This window comes from Macrobrachium rosenbergii, chromosome 14, assembly GCF_040412425.1.
Source record: "Macrobrachium rosenbergii isolate ZJJX-2024 chromosome 14, ASM4041242v1, whole genome shotgun sequence".
In the NCBI taxonomy this organism is placed as follows: domain Eukaryota; kingdom Metazoa; phylum Arthropoda; class Malacostraca; order Decapoda; family Palaemonidae; genus Macrobrachium; species Macrobrachium rosenbergii.
The window spans coordinates 2,871,796-2,895,907 of record NC_089754.1 but is presented as its reverse complement, the minus strand read 5'-3'; the positions used below and the strand labels follow the sequence as shown (position 1 = coordinate 2,895,907).

The following is a 24,112-nucleotide window of genomic DNA, read 5'->3' as shown; positions in this document are numbered from 1 at the left end:
CTGAATTGAGTCAGGTTCAGTAGATGACATTTAAAATGTCCAATAAACATTACAAATAATGAACTACACACTTAACAGGGGTAATAAATAAAACTCAAGCAATTAACAATCACCCTTCAAACACGGTCGTTCTTCGTACGACGAAAACACTCTTAAGCAAAGAAATAATCGAATCTTGGGCAGTATAACAATATAATAGCCTACTAGCAACATAATTACAAAAACAGGCAGCATAATTAGGCAGTACAACAATAAATACAAACTAGCAGCCTAATAATTAAAGTCATAAAAATGCTCAAAACAACCATTGAACAATACCCACCTCTAGAGCAATAAACAATGAGCAATACCCAGGCAGCAAAAGCAATGACTACTTAAGAGGCAGCATACCAAATATAAAAATAAAAATAGAAAAACAGACAATCTCCACAGAGATGGAGGGACGCTGCAAACACCCTTAAGTAATGCCTACAGTGCAACGCGTGAGGTGCACTGACGGCACTACCTCCCTACGGGGGTTCCCAGGAGAAAGTAGTGAAGGTCTTCTGCAAATTAGTCCTGAAAAAAACTCCGTCACAAAAGTTCTTTTGGGAAAACCCTCGTCTGGTGCTCGTGCGTGCGTGCGTACGAGACCGCTGATGTCGTAACTGACCACCTAAACATATCACACCAACATGAAACTGATGTTTGTTTGCTTTTTATTTTTTATTTTATTTTTTAATTATTTATTTTTGTTTGCTTTACTCTGGATTTAATTCTTGTATGTTGTATGGTTAAAGCTGAAAAGACCAAAGTGATGACAGTTAAACCGAAAAGATTCATTAACTATGGAGATCCGGAGTTGCACAGTACGTGGGTAAAGAGAAGTTGGAATTCGTCCAGTCCTTCAAATACTTGGGTGTGCATATCAACTGTGACCTTAGGGACGATGAGCACATCACCTCATTATACCGCGGTCACTGTATGAGAATCAATCTGTTGCTCCGGAGTTTCTACATGTGTGACAATAAAGTTAAAGTTCACCTGCTTAAATCATTCTGCACCTCCCTCTATGGTGTTCCACTCGCGCTGGAAAGTAGAAAGGACACTCTGAACAAACTTCTTGTCTGTTATAACAATTCCCTGGGACGTTTTAAGAATATTGACAGGTTCTGTGGTATTTCTGAACATTTTGTTAAAGTGGGTATTCCTACATGCCAAGATCTTTTAAGGAAAAATACAGTTAGTTGGTTCCTTCAGCTAAGTAAGACAAATAATGGTCATCTTAAAGCAGTTTTTAATTGTACTTTTTCCAGAGGGTCAACAACATTTTTAAAAGTTAGTGATCTCATTTTTTAGTAAGTCATAAAAGTAAACAATTAGATATCTAATTTATAGTAATCTTTTTGTATTATGTAATTTACTAAGACTTAAAAGAAAGGGTTTTTAATAAATGTGAAGTTATACTTTATAAAGGTATGAATATTTATGCAATATTCTCTGTAAAATCTTTCGTAAAGACGTGTATATGTAAACATTTTATCTAATCTATATGGCTTTCAGCTGGAATAAAGGGTTCAATTCAATTCAGTTCAATTCAATTCAATATGCCTACTGCACAAGTAATACTCGGATTTTAAAAATGTTTTCCCATTACCTGAAGGTACCGTCTGGCGCTTCGTGCATATTTTTTTGTCCTTTGTACTTCTGCTGCAGAATGAGAATTACTATTTAGAAATTCATACATGTAGGATTAGTCTGGTAATAATTGCTAACACATACTGTCTAAACTGGTCATTGCTTCGGAAAATTAGAGCTAAGTTGCAGATGTATTGAAGGAGCAAAATTGCTTCGTCCGGTGATTCTATAGAAAAAAAAGAAGCAGGAAAACACAAATATTCTAAATTCAAGAAGCTGCATCTATGAACACACAACAGCTTTCCAAATGAAATCTGGAATTTACGATGCGTAAATATTGATGGGGTGCTTTTACACAGGATATGCCAAAGGGGCTTCACTCTTCCATGAGTCACTGTTTACGGGAAGAGGCAGAAATATCCTTTGCTGAGACTGACGCAGTTGTTAAATTCTGTATCTACTCTTGGGCAAGGTTTCCGTGTCAGGATAGAACTATCTTAACCGGCTCATGGATGGAATACCGTTTTGGTCGAACTCCAAGTCTGAGATGAGAAACAAACCAGCTTTGTATTATTATTATTATTATTATTATTATTATTATTATTATTATTATTATTATTATTATTATTATTATTATTATTATTATTATTATTGAAAGAAGAAGAAGAAGAAGAAGAAGAAGAAGAAGAAGAAGAAGAAGAAGAAGAAGAAGAAGAAGAAGAAGAAGAAGAAGACCATAGTGACTGAATACTTTACACATTTTTGATAGTACGAAGCCTTACCAGATTTGCTCCGAAGGCAACACGCCTGTTTTTCAAAGAGGAGAACTACGGCAGAAGTTGCTATCCCCAGGGCCAGAATGAAGAAAGCTGCCTGCAAGTGCACGAGAGTAATTGCACCGGGCCCACTGTCCTCACTGGTCTCTTCATCACTCGCGCCGCCCCCTTTCACCGAATTCACTTCATCGCGTGCCCATTTAGCTATCAAACCAGCTTCTGTCAGTTGCGATAACCTGGGATAAATTCAGGGGTCTTTGTTACCCTTAGGTTTAGGCAGGCAAGACAAACATTTTGAACTATTATCATTATTATCAAATAGTTTCTGTTCATAGGCCATAATAATATTTTCCCCAGAAAAGCAGTTTCTGCAATCAGTCTCAAATTCTTGTTAAGCACAAATTTGTAGAAACTGGCACTAAAAATCTGCAAAAGGAATACTCACGCTCTATCGAAGACTCTTTTATAAGGAGCTCCACTATTTAGAGCCATCCCGTACCCCTGAGGGTAGAAGCTTTGCCTCGCCAAGTAAAACTTTTCTCGGCCTTCCCTTGTTGCACGAATTTCGGTTGCTAGCATGGCATTTACAAATCCAAACTTTCCCGACAACACCTAAAGCCAGAAGAAAGATTACGAGTGAGGTTACAAATGGCAGATTGTAAGGAAAATATATTCCAAAGTAAGTTTTAAAGCTGTTCCGATCTTCCCGAAGCTTTGAACATGCAAACTTTCTCATCCATGTAGATACATTGCACTTCTTTTTCAAATTGGATGCACAACAGGTCACAGTATCGACAACTAATCTCAAAATAAAGCATCTCGACAGTGACTCCCACAAAGCTATTAAAAAAATCGTAATTCATCAGCTCATGTTGCACGAACACTCACCCGCGCCTTTTGTTGCAACACCTCTTGCCTTGTCAGCAGTTTCTCTGTCTGTTTTTAGTCCTTCCTTCTCATGCTTGGGAAATTTACACATTTATTCTCTCTCTCTCTCTCTCTCTCTCTCTCTCTCTCTCTCTCTCTCTCTCTCTCTCTCTCTCTCTCTCTCTCGTCATCTATTTATTAATAAGCATACTTACTTTGGCAATCCCCTCGTCGCCGTTTTTCACGTAGTTAGCTTTGTTAAACAAGTCCCAGATATTCTTGTAAATCCCGGAAGTGGCCTCCTGGGTAGAGTGAGACAGGTTTGTATTTGTATGAGTAATTTCATTGATAGTCTTTTATTGATGATTTCATTAATTATAACAGACAAAATAATCTCTAAATAACTGTTCCTACCCCTAACAACCCAATATGCTAATCTGCACAGAAATATGATGTTAACACACTGTTTTATTTGCTTTACCCCAAAAACTATTTGTACACTGACTTCAAGAGGAACTCAGAAACTCAACGCTGAAATGTTTTAGACATTTTAGTATTACCAGAGAAAGCCCCACCTTGAAGATGAACTCGTTGCTCGTGGCATACGGTACCGACAAGGTAAATTCTCCTTTCTTCATGGAGGCCAAGAGGTCGTTCAGGGAGTCAATGGGTTTCTCGAACTGTGGCACTGCTAATACAGCTGTCAACGTCCCTTGGTACAAGGCTGCAGAGAAATGGTCAGAAACGTCTGTTACTGAATGCTTTGTTAGCGACGCACCCTTGTCGTCTGATAAAGAATGTCTTATTCTTTTCTCGTCATGTTTCCTGATTAAATAGCTGATAACGAGAGCGAAAATATGAAGCTAATTTAACTGGGTTATTTATAGCAACGTTATGGGGAACTACGTTGTCTTCTTTCGCGGATGTATCGTAGATTTAATGAGTTCCAAAGATGTGAGCTTGTCCCTCAAAAATTCCCGAATTCTGCTCTCGCCTCAGTGTTCGAAACTATGTTTCTCTCTCGGGTATTTAAATTTACTTCCCTCTTCCAGGTCACCAGTAAGGTTGCCCCACGACAAAGCACACTACAGGGTATTTCGAAATTAGAGCCCCCCCCCCTCCCCGCCTCTACAGCATAAACTAAAATTGATATGGACAAAAACAAAAGTAATTCAGAACTGGTATTTATTCAAGTTTCTCTCTGAGTATTTAATATTTTGTGTGGCCTCCATCTACCTGTACCGCAGCCTGCATTCTTGAGGGGTATGATTTCAGCAAATCGCAAAAAAAGCTGACACTCAAACTCCATTTCCCTGAGCACCTTCGGTCACTTCTCTTCGCAGGTCGTCGAGGCTTGTTATACCATCATAGTTCACTGTGCACGCTTCAACACAATCCTTTAAGATATTATCAATGTTTTCACACACATTAAGGTCAGGGGAGCTACCTGGAAATTCACTTGACAATCGATACCACTGTTCCGAAGCAGCTCCTGTGTCTGAAGAGCCTTGAAACACATTGCCTTATCATGCAAAAATATGACTTCTTCAACAGATAACACATGTTCAGGATCTTTAAGGAAAGGAAATACTCCTCCAGTAAGCACAGTTTCTCTGAAGTATTCGCCATTCCATGACTGTCCTTTTTCTTTGATGATCCACATTAACCGTTTGGCTGTGAAACAGAGAAAAATTCCCAAACATTCAGGAAATTTCACAACTTGGTGATAGCATACGTCATCGCTGATATCATCCAACTTTGCAGCCCAAATGATGTCATTTTTATGTTTTGGCTTCTTAACTGTGTAAATGAAGAATTCATCTGATGCGGCAACATGGAGAAAGTCAGCTTCATCTCAATCTTTAAGAAATGAACCACAAAACCATGCACGGTCTTCTCTCTGTTGCTGAGTGGTGTTGGGCTTGCTGATAACATGAGATGGCTTGATACCAGATTTTTTCAACTCACGATATACAGCACTATAACTTCTCTTCTTTCCCCTTTTGCTCTAGTTCAAGCACCAATTTAAGTAAAGACTTTCTCGGTCTACCCACTGCCTCAGCTAAGATGTCTTTTGACTACTGAGAAAGGACTTCAGGCCTTCCAAGATTCTCACTCTTTTCGCGATGACAGTCATATGGATTTTTGTTCCAGTTTCTTTTAACAAAGGATTCATCTCTTTTAATGTATTCAGCTATCCAGGAACGTGAAATGAAGGATGCGCCAGCATCCCTGGCCTCTCTGAAGGTTATAGCCTGGATTCAGTCAATCCATCTGATTTCCTCTGAGTCATTAGTCATGGTTGTATCTAACTCCGTCACTCAGTCTGAAAATACAAGAAATGTAAAATGAAAAATAGCCTAATAGAAACTTAAAATAATGGACTTGGAGATAGGCTATAGCAGAAAACTTCATAACTTTCCATTTGTTCTGTGGAAGGGGGGGGCCTCTAGTTTCGAAACACCCAGTATAGACTGCTTCTCCATATTGCTCTTCTCTGAAACAAAAGGTTTCTGTTTTAAGCGCTAAGAGACAGCTCCCAATTCTAACATCCTTTTACTGCTATTGGGCGCAGAAAAAGGTTTAGACATGCAATTTGGATACTAGACATTCCTCCCCTTTCTGTTACTGAAAGGAGGATTGAATTGAATTTATTATAGAATTTAGGCCAAAGGCCAAGCACTGGGACCTGGGAGGTCATTCAGCGCTGAAACAGAAATTCACAGTGAAAAGGTTTGGAAGGTGTAACAGGGGAAAGCTCGCAGTTGCGCTAAGAATCAATTATTAGGAGAGGGTGGAAAGTTAGGTGGAAGAAAGAGGATATGAATGGAGGTACTGTAAAAGGAATGAAAGGGGTTGCAGGTAGGGGCCGAAGGCACACTGCAAAGAACCTTAAGTAATGCCAACAGTGCACTGCATGAGGTGCACTGACAGCACTACTCCCCCTACATTGATTATGAGTTTAGGCGACACAACAAACATTAACCACAAAATTCCATTAAATCCCAAAGGCTATGATGGACAGGATATGTATAGTACATGCTGGGAAGTACATGATACCAGGGATGGTGACGCTGATGGTGAAATGATCTAAGACGTGATGGTGAGACAAGCTGCAGAAGGGTAAACCTGCACTAAACACTGAAGAACAACATGGTTGGATAAAATCTTTACAAAACAGTGATATGGTGGGACCTGGTGCAAGTGCAAATGGTCAAAATTATTGGTGGAAATGTGTGATTAGATGAATTTCCAGGCGATTCTACTTGTGCGATAACTCTCCCGACCAACTTGAAATGGTTAAAATGATGAACTCCCGTTCCTAGTGTTGCTTTTCATGGGTTAGTGATTGGAGGTGTCTTCACACATCATCTGATAGGTCCTGTGTTGCTGAATAATCTACCTCTAAAATCTTAACTGAGTTTAGATCATTATAAACGAGGATTATTTGATGGAGATATTATATGTGAAAAGCTTATAGGTCACAAGTATTTTATAAATCACAATACACAATAGATGTTTCATTAATAAGTTTGGTGAAAAAAATTCTGAAAAACCTTGAGAGGATGTTTAGCTGTTATCTGACTCTTTTTCTAATTAAGTAAAACTGTTACATCAGGTATTCTGAAGACATGGGAACTCGCCACACGACTACATGAGGGCATTCGCTGGAAATGTCCAGGTTCCGGTATAGGTGTGCGTATGTGTGTTTCTTTTGGGTGGAGTCCCAGGGTGTGAAGGGATTAGTTATAAGAAAAATGATCATTCGAAGACCAACACTGAACATTATTAAAGGTCTTCAGTGAAGAGTCTGTGGTTCGAGACCTATCAGTTAAGACTGTGAACATTGCTGTTTGGAGGTAGGAGCCACGTTTGATTCCCAAACTGTAGATTGCTTATTCCATTTACATATTGTCTCTTGTGTCAAGCATTTATTATATTGTGTGTACTTTATAAGTAACATGGGAGGAATTCCCATATCTTTACTTTTAAGCATTTTGTTTAATAAAGGATTCGTTTGACTTCTTCAGATGTTTCACTGAGAAAGAGGTTAAAGATGTACTCATGGGGAATGTACTGGACTTTGACTTATTTTGACCTATTGTGAGTTAACAATGTAAAGACAATAATTAGTTAGATATGATAGACTGTAATATGATTGATCTTTTGAGGAACATTAGTATTCCATTTTACTTCATCTCTTATTTCTTGCAATCTATTTATGTTAGATTTTGTTAAATAAATTATTTTGGATAAAGCTTGTTTCACTGTAGACTTGGGAGAGAGAGAGAGAAAGAGAGAGAGAGAGAATGCAGGGTGAGTAGATACAAATATTCACTACCAGTAGCCTTTTTGATGCGGTCACTGTCAAGCTACCAATAAACGGGTCCTCTCGACTTTGTAAAAACAGGTAAACAATGGAATTTCCCCTCAACTGGGTAGCAGACGCTATGGGGCTCACTATTCGTAAACATTAAATCTAGAGAATAATAGTTAGCATGTGAAGACCTGTCATAAATTATACATCAACCCTTAAGGTCTGAAGGTGCAGAAGTCAGACATCAGCTCATATGAAAGATAAAATGTGTCTTGTGTCTCAGATAGAGCTTATCTAGTTTTATAACCTGAAATACAGTCTTGATGTTGACAAAAGAAATAAAAAATAGCAGGACACACCCACGGTTTCCAGTTAATATTGATTAGAGAAAGTCCTCGAGGAAAGTAGCAGCAAGGGCATAAATTACAGAAGTGGAATCAATCATAATGAGATAGGAAGTGACATACACCGTAGTGCTTTCAAAGCCTTACCATAGATATAGAAGCAGAAGAGATACCAGAATAAGAAGATGAATCTATGGGGCCAATGTTCGGTGACAATCATGTTGCCTTGGAGGACCATGTTCCTAAACATGTTGAAGGTAAACATCTGGAGGGAACTGTCGGGAGGTGTAGACATATATTGCTCCATCACCCAGCTGAAAAGGTTCAGCAATGGTCCGATGAGAACCATAGCCAGCGCTAGCACCAACCACACCTGAGAAAATGGGGACACTTTCGGTTACGAGAAGTCCTAAGAGATTTTGGGACATCAGTCAACTGTTACTTGTGTCTGCTAGTTGGGCAGATTCCAGAGGTCTTCACCAAGCCTCCTGAGCCCTTTCAATCCTTGTCGCTCTTGTTAGGATAAGGGTCTGTGTTGGCATAATCCAACCAACCACCACCTATCCTTTGTGTTCTGTTACACTTTACTGTTTCAGTTTCAGTTTAAATCATTTTCCTCTAAACAGTTACAGGAAGCTGTGAACATTTCAAAAAACTGATTTAAGGAAATTACGAAATATTACTGATATTTTCTCTTTTATGATTTCTAACTTCTTACCAGTAAAGTGAAAGGTGTGAAAATGGCTCCGGCTTTGCTCAGTTGCGCAGGCGCACGCGTAACGATGGTCGTCGATTCCAGAAAGTAAGGCTTGGTGAAGTCAACAACGGTTTCCCTGGACTCTGGAACAGACAATAACTTAATCAAGCTGAACTTCATCACGGTGTCTTTTGACTTAATAAAGTAATCGTCGTCAAAACTTGAGCCGTACGAACACAAATACACTTACCTGTAATAGTGATTTCATTGATGGCAAAGTCGACTTCCCTCCGAGCCGACATTCCAATCATGCCTGTGATGGTACCGTCTGGTTGTGGTCCTCCCCAAGAGCCCCAGGGTTCTATTTTCAACTTATAACTTTAAAAATAGATTGGTAGACAAATATACAAAAACTGTATATAGAATTAAGCATGTGTTTATTTTTTTTTTATTTTTGTCATTTTTTTGTGAGAGGGGGGTTATTCTGGTCTTACCATTCTATCCTTTACAGTCACTTCTCCCTTGCCCCTCCCTTTTCCCTCAACCTTCAGCACCCCATCAGGTAATATGTAAATAATCGAAGCCCAACTCTTCTATGCATAATCTCATACGATTGCAGATGTCTAAACAGGCTGTGTTTCAGCATTGTCATGTTTAAATTGTTGCGTGTGAGAAAAAATAAAGGATTGACAAAAGGTCAAAACAGAAGTAGTAGGAAAGAGATTAGTATTCATTTAGAATGAAAGATTAATACCAGAACTAAACATCTAAAGTATGGCTCACTGAATGTTCCAGGTAAGTTGTTTCATAAACTAAAAAGCTTCCAATTTTACCAGTGGCCATGTTCTTATATTAAGATCATCAGTAGTGACAAGAATACCAAAATAAACAAGCGAAACAGCCACTACCTAAAATAATGAGGAAATACATATTATCATTAGCCATCAGAACATTATTCTTCCCTCACTGGATCGCGTCTTGTACGAGAGGCACAAAGAATCCTGGAGTTGGCTAACGGCAAGCAGGAAGAACTGAACATCATCTTGTATAGAAGTAACTACAGATAGAAGCATGCTAATTATCTTCTCTACGACTTGAGCTTATTTGAAGCTGATGAATATGTTAAAATGTTCCCATCTTAATCTGTCAAATGATTCAGCAGCGGTCAAAAGGCAAAGCAAAGCAATAGTCGCTCACGTGAAATTGAGTTTTGCAGCAATGCTGTTGAGGACGTTGCAGTCGATGCCGGAGTGAGGCAAGGCGTTGGACTCGTCGACAGGGATGATTTTGAAGAAGGGCCAGTTGTTCACGACAGCTGCCTTCAGAGTCCTTCCTCCGAAGTCTCCGCAGACCTCGAACAGGTCAGGAGTCAGGGGACTTTGGATGTCCACGGAAGCTTTCCCGTTTGCGTTGTTCCACCGATATGATCCAGCAGCCTTCGTGCTGTAAAGAAACCAGCCACATTTATTTATTTACTCGAAGTAAGTCATTTTTTATTACTCTTTTCTTTTCTGGGAAAAACTATATCCTTTTAAAAGCTAAGATTATACATCAGTTACAGGGTAAAGAATCGGTTCAAATCATGCTACAGAGGCCAGGCTTTCTTGGTGTTTCCAAGAATCGTACAGCCCTACTGTACAGTATATCCTGACAATGAAGAATGTTAAAATTTCACACTACTATTATTATTATTATCATCATTAGACTGTCCATTTATTAAACAATTTATTTTAGTATTTATAAATCCTTAATCGGTGTTTTATTTCTCTTTCCTTAATCAGTACAATAACAGGAGCCAATGATGATGTTGATGATGACATCTATTATTAACATAAACCAAGCTCTTCATTTCTAGGCGTATTACGTGTGCTAATTTTTCCAACCCAATTCTGTAATTCTGTGAATGATCATTTTTGTCGGGTTTTAGTGCTTCCGTTAAGAAAATGGCACCCGAGAGAAAGGCGACAAAGTATACTTTTGCCAGTATAGATCTCGGCCAGTTGGTGCAAAAAACTTTTTGATTTTCATCACATACTAAGCGAGATAAATCTTCCAATTTATCTTTAGGACACTGCAAGAGACGTTCACATTTACCCCAACCCCAACCCCCCAAAAATCACACAAACGTTGGGGGTGGAGGGGGGAGGAGTCCTACATATAGAAACTGATTATCAAAGTCTGTGACCTCTAGTGGCCACCATGCTCACTATTGCTATACTTTCCATCAGAACTGTTCCATTCCAAATTGAGAATGAATGTATTGCAAAATACTCTGGAATCCAAGCACTAAGAATAAAGATGATAACTGGAACCAACTGACCTCCCATTAGGTCTCTTTGAAGCTCTTTGAATCTTCAAAGAATACATCTACTTGATGCAACCAATTTACTGTTCCAGAAGTTTCCAGTCCCATTCCAAAACACAATCAATAACACCAGAACGCATAAATTGTTTTTACACCTTCTTTGCCTTATTAAAGAATCTCTTCTGCTTTATCACTTCTAGATTTTGCGATTTATCACTTCTAGAACTACATAATTTTCAGCATAGCAATGGCCATTTTATTTCCTAATCACAGCATATTGTAATTGCAAATGGCAATTTCATTTAACTGTTGGTTCGCTTTGCCAAAAACTGGAACGCATCATCCAAGAAAGCTCATGTCTGGAAACGTTCCTTAAGCACAGAGATTTGAAATTCCTTCTGAAATTGAGTCCTCAAAGTCAGACAAAATTGAGCTTACAATTAACACCGGAAAATCTAAATCATATTTGACCATTGTCATACTTCCTTATTTCACATTCGAACAGTAAGTCTCTTTCCGCTAGGTTCTCTCTTTATGTATTCGTGGATTTTGCTGCACCAGCTAATTATATTGGCTCTGTATCTAATAGCTATATTGATAATTAAGACAGTGGCATTATTATAAAAGATATGTATAATTATTTATTCAATGTAGCAATTGCATATAAACCTTACCGATTTCACAGCCTCATATCTCCAGACAAAAGCATTTACTTTAGAAAAAAGGTCATTAATGATTTGCCACATGCGCCGTAATCCTTCGCTGAAACAGCTGCTTAAGAAGAAGAAGAAGAAGAAGAAGAAGAAGAAGAAGAAGAAGAAGAAGAAGAAGAAGAAGAAGAAGAAGAAGAAGAAGAAGAAGACCATACCTCACAGCGTTGTTGGAATCCACAAACGTCGTGAAAAATTTGTACGAAAACTCCGAGGCCTTAACTGCCATTGTTACCTGCGACAAAACAGAAACCAGGGTCTTTATCACAGTACAGGCTTACAAGCAAATGTATATAAACATATATTAAGAAATATATCTATACATAGATAATACTGATACATCTGTATATATTAGAACTAATTGTAATTTGTTGATATAAGCAATTAATTATATATATATATATATATATATATATATATATATATATATATATATATATATATATATATATATATATATATATATATATATATATATAATACATCTGTATATATTAGAACTAATTGTAATTTGTTGATATAAGCAATTATATACATATATATATATATATATATATATATATATATATATATATATATATATATATATATATATATATATATATATATATGGAATCTACTGGTCACTTTTACCAGACACATATGTAATTCTAATAGTCACAATGCCCTCTTAACTTCTCGAATTCTTCGCGCTTTTTTGGATATGCTTGTAACCACGAAGCCGAAATATCCAAACGGAAGAAGAAATTGAAGAGCCCGTGAACGCCGGTCGCGGGAAACGAACCCGCATTACCATATTCACAAGGAGGTCGCGTACCTGACCACGCAACCTCCTTGTGAATATGGTAATGCGGGTTCGTTTCCCGCGACCGGCGTTCACGGGCTCTTCAATTTTTCTTCTTCCGTTTGGATATTTCGGCTTCGTAGTTACAAGCATATCAAAAAGCGCGAAGAATTCGAGAAGTTAAGAGGGCATTGTGGCTATTAGAATTACATATATATATACGAGTATGAGTATATATATATATATATATATATATATATATATATATATATATATATATATATATATATATATATATATATATATATATATATATATATATATATATATATATATATATATATATATATATATATATATATATATATATATATATATATATATATATATATATATATATATATATATATATATATATATATATATATATATATATATATATATATATATATATATATATATATATATATATATATATATATATATATATATATATATATATATATATATATATATATATATATATATATATATATATATATATATATATATATATATATATATATATATATATATATATATATATATATATATATATATATATATATATATATATATATATATATATATATATATATATATATATATATATATATATATATATATATATATATATATATATATATATATATATATATATATATATATATATATATATATATATATATATATATATATATATATATATATATATATATATATATATATATATATATATATATATATATATATATATATATATATATATACTTTTTACATATATATATATATATATATATATATATATATATATATATATATATATATATATATATATATTATATATTGTGTGGGGCTTGGCTGATGAGTTTATTAATTAATTAATGTAATTTATGGGACCCTGCGTCGCCGATGGCACAAGTAACCAGTCAATTAAAGCTAAAGTTAACCTCAAAGACAGACAATTACTTAATTGAATTTGGTTACCAGCTGGGAAACAATGCGTGGGACAATGGCTTACTCTGCAACAAATGGATTACATCAAACCCCTTCACTTCCAAATTAGTAGTGACAAAGAAAGAATGTGCGGTGATAGCGAGGAAATTACATGAACTTCGCCAACGTCGGACACGGTCAATTTACCCTGCTCTCGTCTTCAGGTAAAAAAAATATAATGCAACAAGTGTTTATACTGGTAGATATAGCATGCAGTTTTGTATTACTGAAGGCTAATTCTCTTCCGAACAATGGGATCGAGACACAAGGCTGCCTGAAATTTACTTAACTTTACCTAATTCCTATTTACTGCACGGGAATAGCTTACACAATGTCACTAGGCAATATTAATTATTCTTATACTAGACTTCATAAAAGAAAATTGATTATACCAGGTTCTCGTAGATGGTTGGGAAGTGGTGAAAACAAAGGGAAAAGATGAAATACAGTGGAAGAATACTAGTAAATCGACGAAGAAATTGTCAAATTTCTGACTTACCGTTGACGTGGGTTGCTTGTGCATGCAACTGACGATCAGAAGTCTTGAAAAGACCCGTTTTACGCCTCACTAGTACCAATGAAACAGTAAGAGGGCAAGAACAAAGAAGTAGTTATGCACAACGTGTGTGCTTCACGCGATAGCAAGTCTCTCTCTGGCATTGGGTCAGGTAAGGGCAGTTGTAGGGTTGATTTTTTGTCACACCAGTATGCCTATATGCCTCCGGCAGTCTGAAAATTTGACAAAACATCGCCGAATGCATAGGACAGAGCAAAAGGAAGCTTAAGACCACCTTCACTAGAGGTTACGTGGTAGAACCCTCCCTGTGCGTTAGGCCCCTAATGCTAAACTATCACTGCTAAAGACGTAATTTTTTTTTTTTAAACACACAGCCTACCTTTGCCTTAGCGTCGACAGAGACGCCTTCCTGTCTTTGTTAGAATGATATTCTTACTGAATAATGCAGAGAGGGCAAACAGCAGATTATTTATAAATATATATATATATATATATATGTGTGTGTGTGTGTGTGTGTGTGTGTGTTTGTGCGTGTATGTGTATGAACGTGCATGCAAGTTTATGTCTGCTCCCATAAACAGACACAATTACATTTTTATGATGAGCATAAAAAGTATTAGACAGGAGAGGAAATTCTGATAATAATTGATGTCTCACCTTAAATTATAAATAAACCACCTGTTAATAGAAATAGGTTGAATGATTCGTGAGATCTAGAGGACGTTAGATATTTTATATTCGTGAACTGACACTCGAGTGCTCAACTTCTCCGTGGTGTCTATGTGTCTGTCAAAACCTCAACTGTGCATCCAGAACGAGGCAGTGAACCTGGCATGTGGCGAAGAAGACCCCAGGAGCAATGGCCAAAAGAGTATTTATAAAACAAGCTGGGGAGGGGGTTGACTTGACCGTAGCGTTAAAGTAAATTCAAGCTGGCAGCGAGGTGTGAATTATTGATCAAACAGAAAGCCTTTTATACAATTCTGCGAAGATGAATAAGGAGAGACTTCCTTGGTTTGAAAACTACCGTATATTCTATACAGGCAGAAACTACTCAGAGGAGAAGCGCATTCAGTATCTAAGTGCACCAAAGCTTCTCAGAGGCCGACTTAGTCAAGCACTTAACACTGATAGGTTCGTAAAGCATAGTGAGTATAAAATGAGAGTAAAATTGATCTAGGGCGACGGAAATAAGAAAAAAATCTGCTTCATCTCGGAGATAACAGGCAGATCCCCATGAACAGCAATGGGAAATGAAGTAAGGCTGATGATGACGAGTGGTTGGAGAAGACCGAGAAGCAAAGGAGGATGATTTCTGGTGACTGGAGCATCTGAATACGAATGAAGAGGGAAGGGAAGGGAAGGGAAGGGGAATCTTCACGAAGAAAGGAAAAGAGAAGGAGAACACGGCTCTGAGTATCACCAATGAAAACGGGGAAAAAGACAGAGACAACACCTTCAACTGCAAAAGAAAAAGGCTAGATTGATAAGAACCTTGAAATACCTTTATAGAGCTGACAGCGGTTCCACAAACACGAAATCTTGGTTAAAGGACATTGTTACTTGCTTTCCTCCAAAACCTTTAAAATATCTTAGGTAATGCTTGAAGTTTCTGAGAGAGGATACCCAGATATGAATCAATCCATTTTGAACGGCATCAGTACTCAACAGGGGTAAACCTAAATTGATGTATCCGAATTACTGGGTAAAATCTTTGTGCATTTCAAAGCAAACTTGTTTTCAGATGCATTTTTCATGATGGTTCTGCAAATGATCTTACCTGGCTTCCTTCCCTCAAGACAGTCAGCATTTCTGGTGAATAATCATTTTGCATAAGGACGTACCAGTGAATAGTCGGGGACTCCAAGTTCTTTTTGCTGACCTGAAGAAGAAAACAAGACTTGGAACATGACAACTCAAAGTCTGATTTTTCTTTAAAAGAAGGTAAATGGATGACCTAGATCACAGACTGCGGATCAAAAACCTTTTCAAAGAATGCAAAGTTAAAACTGAAAAAGGAACTAAGTAATGCGTCGAAAACTGGTTACTCAATTTACACAAGCAGAAAAGCAACGCCCTCGCCACGATTAGAATATCCCCAGCTTTTCAGCGCTGAATGACCTCATAGGTCCCAGCGCTTGGCCTTTGGCCTAAACTCTATTATTCCATTCCATTCCATTCCATTCCATGATAAGAAAATAAATGGACAACATTCCCAAAAGACTCTTAACAAACTTAGCCCTGATAAATAAATGAACAACTTTCCGAAAAGACTGTATATACCTGATAAATAAAGCCCTGATAAATAAATAAATGAACAACATTCCGAAAAGACTCTTTATAAACCTAGCCCTGATAAATAAATGAACAACATTCCGAAAAGACTCTTTATAAACCTAGCCCTGATAAATAAATGAACAACATTCCGAAAAGACTCTTTATAAACCTAAAGCCCTGATAAATAAATGAACAACATTCCCAAAAGACTCTGTATAAACCTAGCCCTGATAAATAAATGAACAACTTTCCCAAAAGACTCTATATAAACGTAGCCCTGATAAATAAATGAACAACCGTCCCTGATAAATAAATGAACAAAAACACGAATAATCTAAGCCCTGATCATGTCTCATGTCTCAGCAGTTGATTGAAGAGCAGGAGAGCGTTGTCTTTGTTGCAGAGGACCACCAAGTTCCTCATCTCGACCGTGTACAGATTCTTCGACTTCAGGATCCTCTCCATCAAGTCAGGTTCGTCCGAGAACCTCAGCACGATGACGTCACTGTAAGCCCTGTGCAGCGCTTGTATCGACGCCAAGACGCCTGATTGAAGCGGAGAGAGAGAGAGAGAGAGAGAGAGAATGGAATAATGTGTTGATACTTTTCAAAAGTACTTGACGTCTTCCCTTACCAGTTAATCATTTGCTTTTAGTACTATTCTTTGAAGTACTCTGGGTCGGTCGCTCTGTGGAATATTCATGAGAAACACTTCGCTCCAAATGATGTTTGTCATCTATCAGGAAAAGCATCAAATAGTCACATTAACTGTAATTTATAAGACAAAGTTCTTGTAACTTCTCTCTACACACACACACACACACACACACACACACTCACACACACACACACATATATATATAAATTTTTTTTTCAACGTCATGAGTATATCGTTCAGGCAATTATAAAATTTATCAATATAATGCATAACTTTTCAAGTTCAATTCATCAGCTTTGATGCTTTAGAGCATGAAAACATAGTTGTTATTATTTCCTTTTACCTGGCGTCGCATCGTCGTAGATGAGGTGGAGCTGAAGGGCTGAGCCAGACTGGACCAGGAGGGCCACGGCGTCCGAAGTGAGCGCTGCCACGTCCCTTGTGAGCATCATCCTGCAGCACAAATAAAAACAAACAAAACATGCGCCGAAGTTTCTTCGGCGCAATCGAGTTTTCTGTATAGTGTATAACGCTGTATGAAATTTTCATCCACGACCCATGAAAATCAGCCACGGTCCGGCGGTGGCCTGTGTTGTTGGTACCTATAGTGGTGCCAGAAGTACGATCATGGCTAACTTTTATCTTAAATGAAATAAAAACTATTGAGGCTAGAGGGCTGCAATTTGGCATATTTGACGATTGGAGGGTGAATGATCAACGTACCAATTTGCAGCCCTCTAGCATCAGCAGTTTTTAAGATCTGAGGGCGGACAGAAAAAGTGAGGACAGAAAAAAGTGCGGACAGAATAAAGTGCGGACGGACAGACAAAGCGGGCACAATAGTTTTCTTTTACAGGAAACTAAAAATGGAAAAATGATGACTTTACTGAAATATCATCATATCAGAGATAAGTCTTCCCACGCTAAACACTACTGTAGGAGTGAGGTTAAGGAAAAGATGACCCGGAACAGAGATAGCTGAAGATTATGGAGCCATTCTTTTCTTGCTCGTTTATTAATCTTGCGATATCAAACGCGTGAATGTGCGACACTGGAAAATACTTACGATAACCTATTCCGAGCTTTCGGCCACATGCTTGATATACAGTAAATAAAGCACTAACTGGCAACTCATCAAGTTGGTGACCTGCTCTCTGTGCGGAGCAAGAGACAAACGCTAATAACAGCATTCAGTGTAACAACCAGATTTACTTTTCCCTGTATTTCTATGTTCTTCTAGCCTTCCGGGTGGAGAAGCGGCAACCTCTGGTGTGGCGTAAGAACCTTTAAGTTAAAGCCCTCCCATCAATAACAACCAAAAAATATCCAACACAAAAAAAACACACAAAAAATATAAAGAAAATAAAAGGTGGAGAGGCGGCAACCTCTGCTGTCGCGTAAAAGCCTGTAAGTTGAGGCCTTTCACCAACGCAGAAGTAAAATGTCCCCCATGAGTAAAAAAAAATTCGAAAATAAAATAAAGTTCGGGAGGCGGCTCCTCTGAGGTTGCAATCTATCTATCTTCAATAATAATAAAATCCAAGAGGATTTTTCTTGTTTGTTCGCCCTGGGTGGGGGTGTGGTAGGTAGGGGATTGGGAGGGTAGGGGAGACATAACACATCCACACTCCTCCTGCAAACCCGTTTGTCCGCCCCAGGCAGGGCGGGGTAGGTAGGGAATCGGGAGGGAAGGGTAGACGTGAAAGGCAGTGCCGTGTTCTGTTGCAGCGTAGCGCGCGCCATCGAGCTCGTGTCTAATAAGAGGCATAATTATGAACCTGTCTATCACTAAACATAAAAATGAATTAATTATCGGGACCACCTCTGACAATGTAGACTCTTCTCCTCAACGATAATAGGCACGACTTTGACAAAATGAGGCAGATCAGTAAAGTAGAGAACTCTACTGGATGTGAGTGAGTTGAAGGGCTGATCAAACCAGTCGGCCATTTCTTAATGAATACAATCCTTCACTATGGTCAAATCACACAAACGTCCTTGAGAGGCGAGGGGTAAAGGGACGGCGAACGTTGAACCCCTGCGAATCTAGCTCGGTCCCTAGGGACAGGAAGAAATGATCAATAAATGCTACACAGCACACAGTAGGGTTATAAAAAGCATTTTTGAAAGTATAAGCTGAGTGAGCGAGCACTCCTCCAAAGCTTTGCTGCTGATAGAAAGATACTGGGTCTATTTTTTTTCCCTAAGAGTCTATGGCGCGTACAGTTGCCCTGATATCAAGCTTGGTCACAACAGGAAATGTGATTAATAATTAACTTTCTTAAACCTCATATCCTGAACAGAGTATGTTTGGAATGTCATAAACTGAATAAGCCTAAACAAAAATCAGAGGAGAGCAATGACAATACTGAAGGGCTATTAGATATGGTTCTGTAAAAGATCCTTCAATGGGGTGGTGCGAATGTTAATGGAGCAATGGAGTGGAATATAAAATTGAGGCCATACGACAAGCTCTGGGACCGATGAGGTTATTCAGCACTGTAATGGAAGTTGAGAGTAAAAGGTCTGAAAGGCGTAACAGGAGGAAGAAAGCCTTTTGTGGTGGAAGCACTATGAAACAATTGTTAGGAGAGGGTAGAAAGGTACATAGAAGAAAGGTAGATGGAAGAAAGAGGAGTGAATGGAGGAGGTACAGTCTAATGAAGCTCACCCAAGGCAAACCAAGCGCTGGGAAGATTTAGCCAAGGACCTCAGAGAAATGAATAAGGAGATGAAGAAACAATTAGAACTGGATTACGAGTATCGCAAGGAGAAACAGGAAATGTCAAGGAATACTGTGGGAGAGCAAAAGAACAGTATCTGCCATGGCAGGGTGGATTTTGAGTACGTGTTTCGTCATTACTATCAAGATTTACATTGACTTCGCCCACCGCTACATTTTATGGCGGGGTATAATGGTTAAAGGGTAACATTTCCTTCTTTAAAAATTGACAGTCAAACAATTCAGGAAACACTCAGAAACACAAAGAACTCCACAATCTGGAAGTGAATGTTATCAATGTCCAATAGGCAAACAAATGTTTATGGTATCGGCCCAAGTTATATGTAAGAGGCCCAACTGTCTTTCTTCGGATGCTATAGATTATTATAATTTTTCTCGTCATTTTAAGGTAACATCCGAAGATTTGCGCTCCAGAGAAATGAGGAAACTGCCAGAAGTTTTGCCAGAAGGCACAAATGATACGACATCCCCCTCCCCCCCCAACTTTCTACTATCTGCGAGAACCGCTTCTACGGTTTGGTAACAAATACCAAAAAAAAGTGGGGGTTAATGTAAAGGGGGCGGCAGTGCGAAGACATCGTTTATTAAGATACATTTTTTTTTTATTAAACAATAAAGAGCATAATGCAGTACAAGTAAGAAATGTACAGAGATAATGAGAAATTTGCCGTCTTTTGTTCATGCTTTTTTCCGTTAATCTCAAAGGGCTGGTATTAAGCATGGCATAAGCTCCGCAGGGCGCCGTTTTAAGTACTAGCCCCTTGGGGATGAAAGTAAAAGTATAAACAAAAGACGGTAAATTTCTCATAATCTCGGTACAATTCTCAAATCATTTCACATGTACTGCGTTTTATATACAGTATATATATATATATATATATATATATATATATATATATATATATATATATATATATATATATATATATATATATATATATATATATATATATATATATATATATATATATATATATATATATATATCCTTTTCCGTATTCTTCAGTCAGGACGTCTCCTTTGTACAGTTACTCAAAAAAGTTCAAGCTCACCGAGACAAGAGATTGCCAATGCTGGGAATTTATGGTTGCCGTGAAGCTTGATGATAAGTGATAGGTCATTAATGTATAGATTTTTATTCCAATAACGCATCAGCAGCAGCAGCAGTAATAATACAGTCTTCTATTCAGAGAAAAACGACTGAACAGCGCTTTTGATCTGGTCAGTATTTCGAAAGGAAAGAGGAAGGGAATGGAATAAAAAATTTAGGTCAAAGGCCAAGCACTGGGACCTATGAAGTCATTCAGCACTGAAACGGAAAGTAGAGTAAAAAGGCTTTAAAGGTGTAACAGGAGGAAAGCCTCGCAGTTGCACTCTTAAACAATTGTTAGTAGAGGGTGGAAAGTGAGATGGAAGAAAGATAACATGAACGGAGGTACAGTAAAAGGAACGAAAGGGGTTGCAGCTAGGGGCCAAAAGGGCATTGCAAAGAACCTTAAGTAATGCCTACAGTGCACCATGTGTGGTGCACCGACGGCACTACCTCCCTACGGAGAATTTCCTAATAAGATTTAACAATCGTTGTTTTCGTGAATTGCAATTTCAGTATGGAGCACCTTCCCTGACAAAAGAACTACATTTATGAAAAATTAATCCTCTAACCGACTAAATGATTACCCTGGGCATAATAGGAAGTTACAGCTTGAAGGTATGGAGTGAGTGCGATTTTGCAGTATTATGCTAACCTAGCCTAGCAAAAAACAAAATGACTGAACAAAGCATATGATATCTGAATAACTGCTGCATACCAGGCTAACCTCATCAGACCTACTCCTGATAATGGTTTATTTTCTTCAGAGGCAAAAAATAAAAGTTTTCCTGATGGGTAGTATAGTCCTAAATCATACTAAGAATACTGGAACATAATTTAATGATGAAATTTCATCAGGCCAAGTTACCTTTGACAATAAATAACTAGATAAGGAAACACGTTACGCACCTCTTGCACTCACATGAAAACTGAAAACTGTGAAGTAGGCACAGTTGTCAAAACTGATTTGGCAAATAATATACTAAAATATGTTGGAAACCTTACTTGGTAAAACCACGTGTAAACAAGTTCACCAAACAATCACCTATCAAGTTATGGGAAGAGAATCAAGCCGATTGTCATCACATTCTTTGGATGATTAGAGTTTAATAATCTTAAAGAAAGCCTTAAGACAGTTCAATGTATCATTGCTGGTCTCAGTATGCCGGAATTCATTCAGCTTTAAATTAAAGAGAAAAATCACTCCAGTAACCCACCCATAGAGGGTATATACATCTGGAGGTGCTATCTGTATCCCAGCACCGTAGTTCTTCGGCTGTCTTCCACCAGGGCGGTGCTGCAGAGCTTTGCGGCCATCTTGAAAGGTCTGGTAACCCATTTAAATTGAACAGGGGCTTAGTGCGATTGTGAAGTTTTTTTCCGTTAATGTTTAATGAGTAAGTGTTTAGTGAATTTTTAGGGTTTAGTGAATGTTTAGTGAGTAAGAGTTTGGTGAATGTTTATGAGTAAGTGCTTACTGAATGTTTTGTGAATATTAGTGAATGTTTAGTTTGTAAGTATTCAGTGAATGTTTGATGGGTGTTCAGGGCTTATTGCATGTTTTGTAAATGTTAGTGTTTAGTGAATGTTTAGTGAGTGTTTAGGGTTTAGTAAATGTTTTGCGAATGTTAGTGTTTAGCGAATGTTTAATGTGTAAGTATCCAGTTAATGTTTTGTGAGTGTTTAGGGTTTAGTGAAAGTTTTGTGAATGTTTGTGTTTAGTGTGTAAGTATCCAGTGAATGTTTAGTAAGTGTTTAGGGTTTAGTGAAAGTTTTGTGAATGTTAATGATCAGTGAATGTTTAGTAAGTACCCAGTGAATATTTAGTGAGTGTTTAGGGCTTAGTGAATGTTTAGTGTGTAAGTGTTTAGTGACTGTTTAGTGTTCAATGAGTGTTCAGGGGTTTAATGAGCATTTAGTGTTTAGTGAGTATTTAGTGTTTAATGAGGCTTAGGGTTTAGTGAGTGTTTAGTGTATAGTGAGTACTTAGTGAATGTTTAGTGTATCTTGAGTTCTTAGTGAATGTTTAGTGAGTATTTAGTGTTTAATGAATGTTTAGGATTAAGTGTGTGTTTAGTGAATGTTTACTGAGTGTTTAGGGTACAGTGAGTCTTTACTGAGTGTTTAGTTTTTTGTGAGTGTTTAGTAAGCATTTAGAGTATAGCGGGTGCCTAGTGAGTGTTGAATATTCAGTGAGTGTTTGGTGTTATTGAGTGTGAGTGCATAGTAAGTGCAAGTGTTTAGTGAGTGTGCATGTTTAGTAAGTGTATAGTGAGTGCTAGTGTTTAATGATTGTACATTACTGTTTAGTTAGTGTTTAGCGACTGTATGCAAAGAAAGTCCTGTAATTTACAGGACTTAGATTCAAGAGCAGATGCTTAGGCCTTGACAACAATGGATGGAATGCTTGGATCAACCTGTTTTTGTAAGGTTATTTTTCTCTGTAAAATTTGGTCAAATAATAATAATAATAATAATAAAATAATAATAATAATAATAATAATAATAATAATAATAATAATAATAATAATAAAAAGATAAAAATAATAACAGTAATAAAGTATAGTGCTATGAGCTGGACCGAGACCTTTCAATATGGCCGCCCGAGGACGTCAGGCGCTCGGCAGGGAGATCATCGTCAGTCCTCCATGTCATTGACGCTCTGTGCACTCAACAACGGGATATTCCCGCCCACGCGTCAAGTCATCAAGAGAAGCTATAATTGACACTAATGGATGTCTGATTTTTTTAAAGGTTTGTATGCAAAATATTTGGGAATATAAATGAACAATTATGTGTAGCGTGAATCAAGCAAAAAATAGACAAATTCTTTAGATATATGAACAGCTACATTTTTCTATTCTTCATTTGACTCTTTTCATCGGTTCAATGCAGTCGACTCTTCAAACGCCCTGGAACCGCGCCAGTTGAAAAATGCTTACTGTTTCTCGTGGTTCTTTTTCGTCCATTATGTCCGTAAAGGTATGTTTTGCAGCTCATAATTGCAGAAACAAGCACAGGAATTCCTCAAAAGAAAATAGAATAATATTTCACAGGTAAGCAAAGCATACTGAATTTCATTTTTCCGCAATTTTGTGCTAGTTAAAATCAGTGTCTCGTTAGATGTGGATACGCTCTGTTTACATGTCTTATAATAATAATAATAATAATAATAATAATAAATTTTATTTCAGCTCAAGGCCATATACATGGAATATACAAAGCAGAGACAATAACATACACAATCTAGAAACGTGAGATAACCCAGAGCATCAGTAATCTTGTATAGAATGCCACACAATGTCAAGTCAAATAGATCTTGCTCGTTATTTGAAATGCTCAGTCGAAAGGTCAGCCTCCTGGTTGCGTCAGCAA

At 37.4% G+C, this 24,112-nt stretch overlaps 1 protein-coding gene across 1 annotated transcript; it reads right to left on the bottom strand.

The window, feature by feature from the left end:
* Window positions 1-219: 219 nt before the first annotated feature.
* LOC136845691 (glutamate receptor ionotropic, delta-2-like) lies at window positions 220-15,856 on the bottom strand. Its single transcript, XM_067115842.1, has 10 exons — window positions 15,751-15,856; window positions 11,793-11,869; window positions 8,870-10,062; window positions 8,641-8,762; window positions 8,070-8,295; window positions 3,836-3,984; window positions 3,476-3,562; window positions 2,839-3,005; window positions 2,400-2,629; window positions 220-2,159 (listed from the first exon to the last, which is right to left on the bottom strand). The coding sequence occupies exons 3-10, from the start codon at window positions 8,928-8,930 to the stop codon at window positions 2,110-2,112; spliced, it is 1,092 nt and encodes a 363-aa protein (XP_066971943.1). The 5' UTR covers window positions 8,931-10,062; window positions 11,793-11,869; window positions 15,751-15,856; the 3' UTR covers window positions 220-2,109.
* Window positions 15,857-24,112: the final 8,256 nt, after the last annotated feature.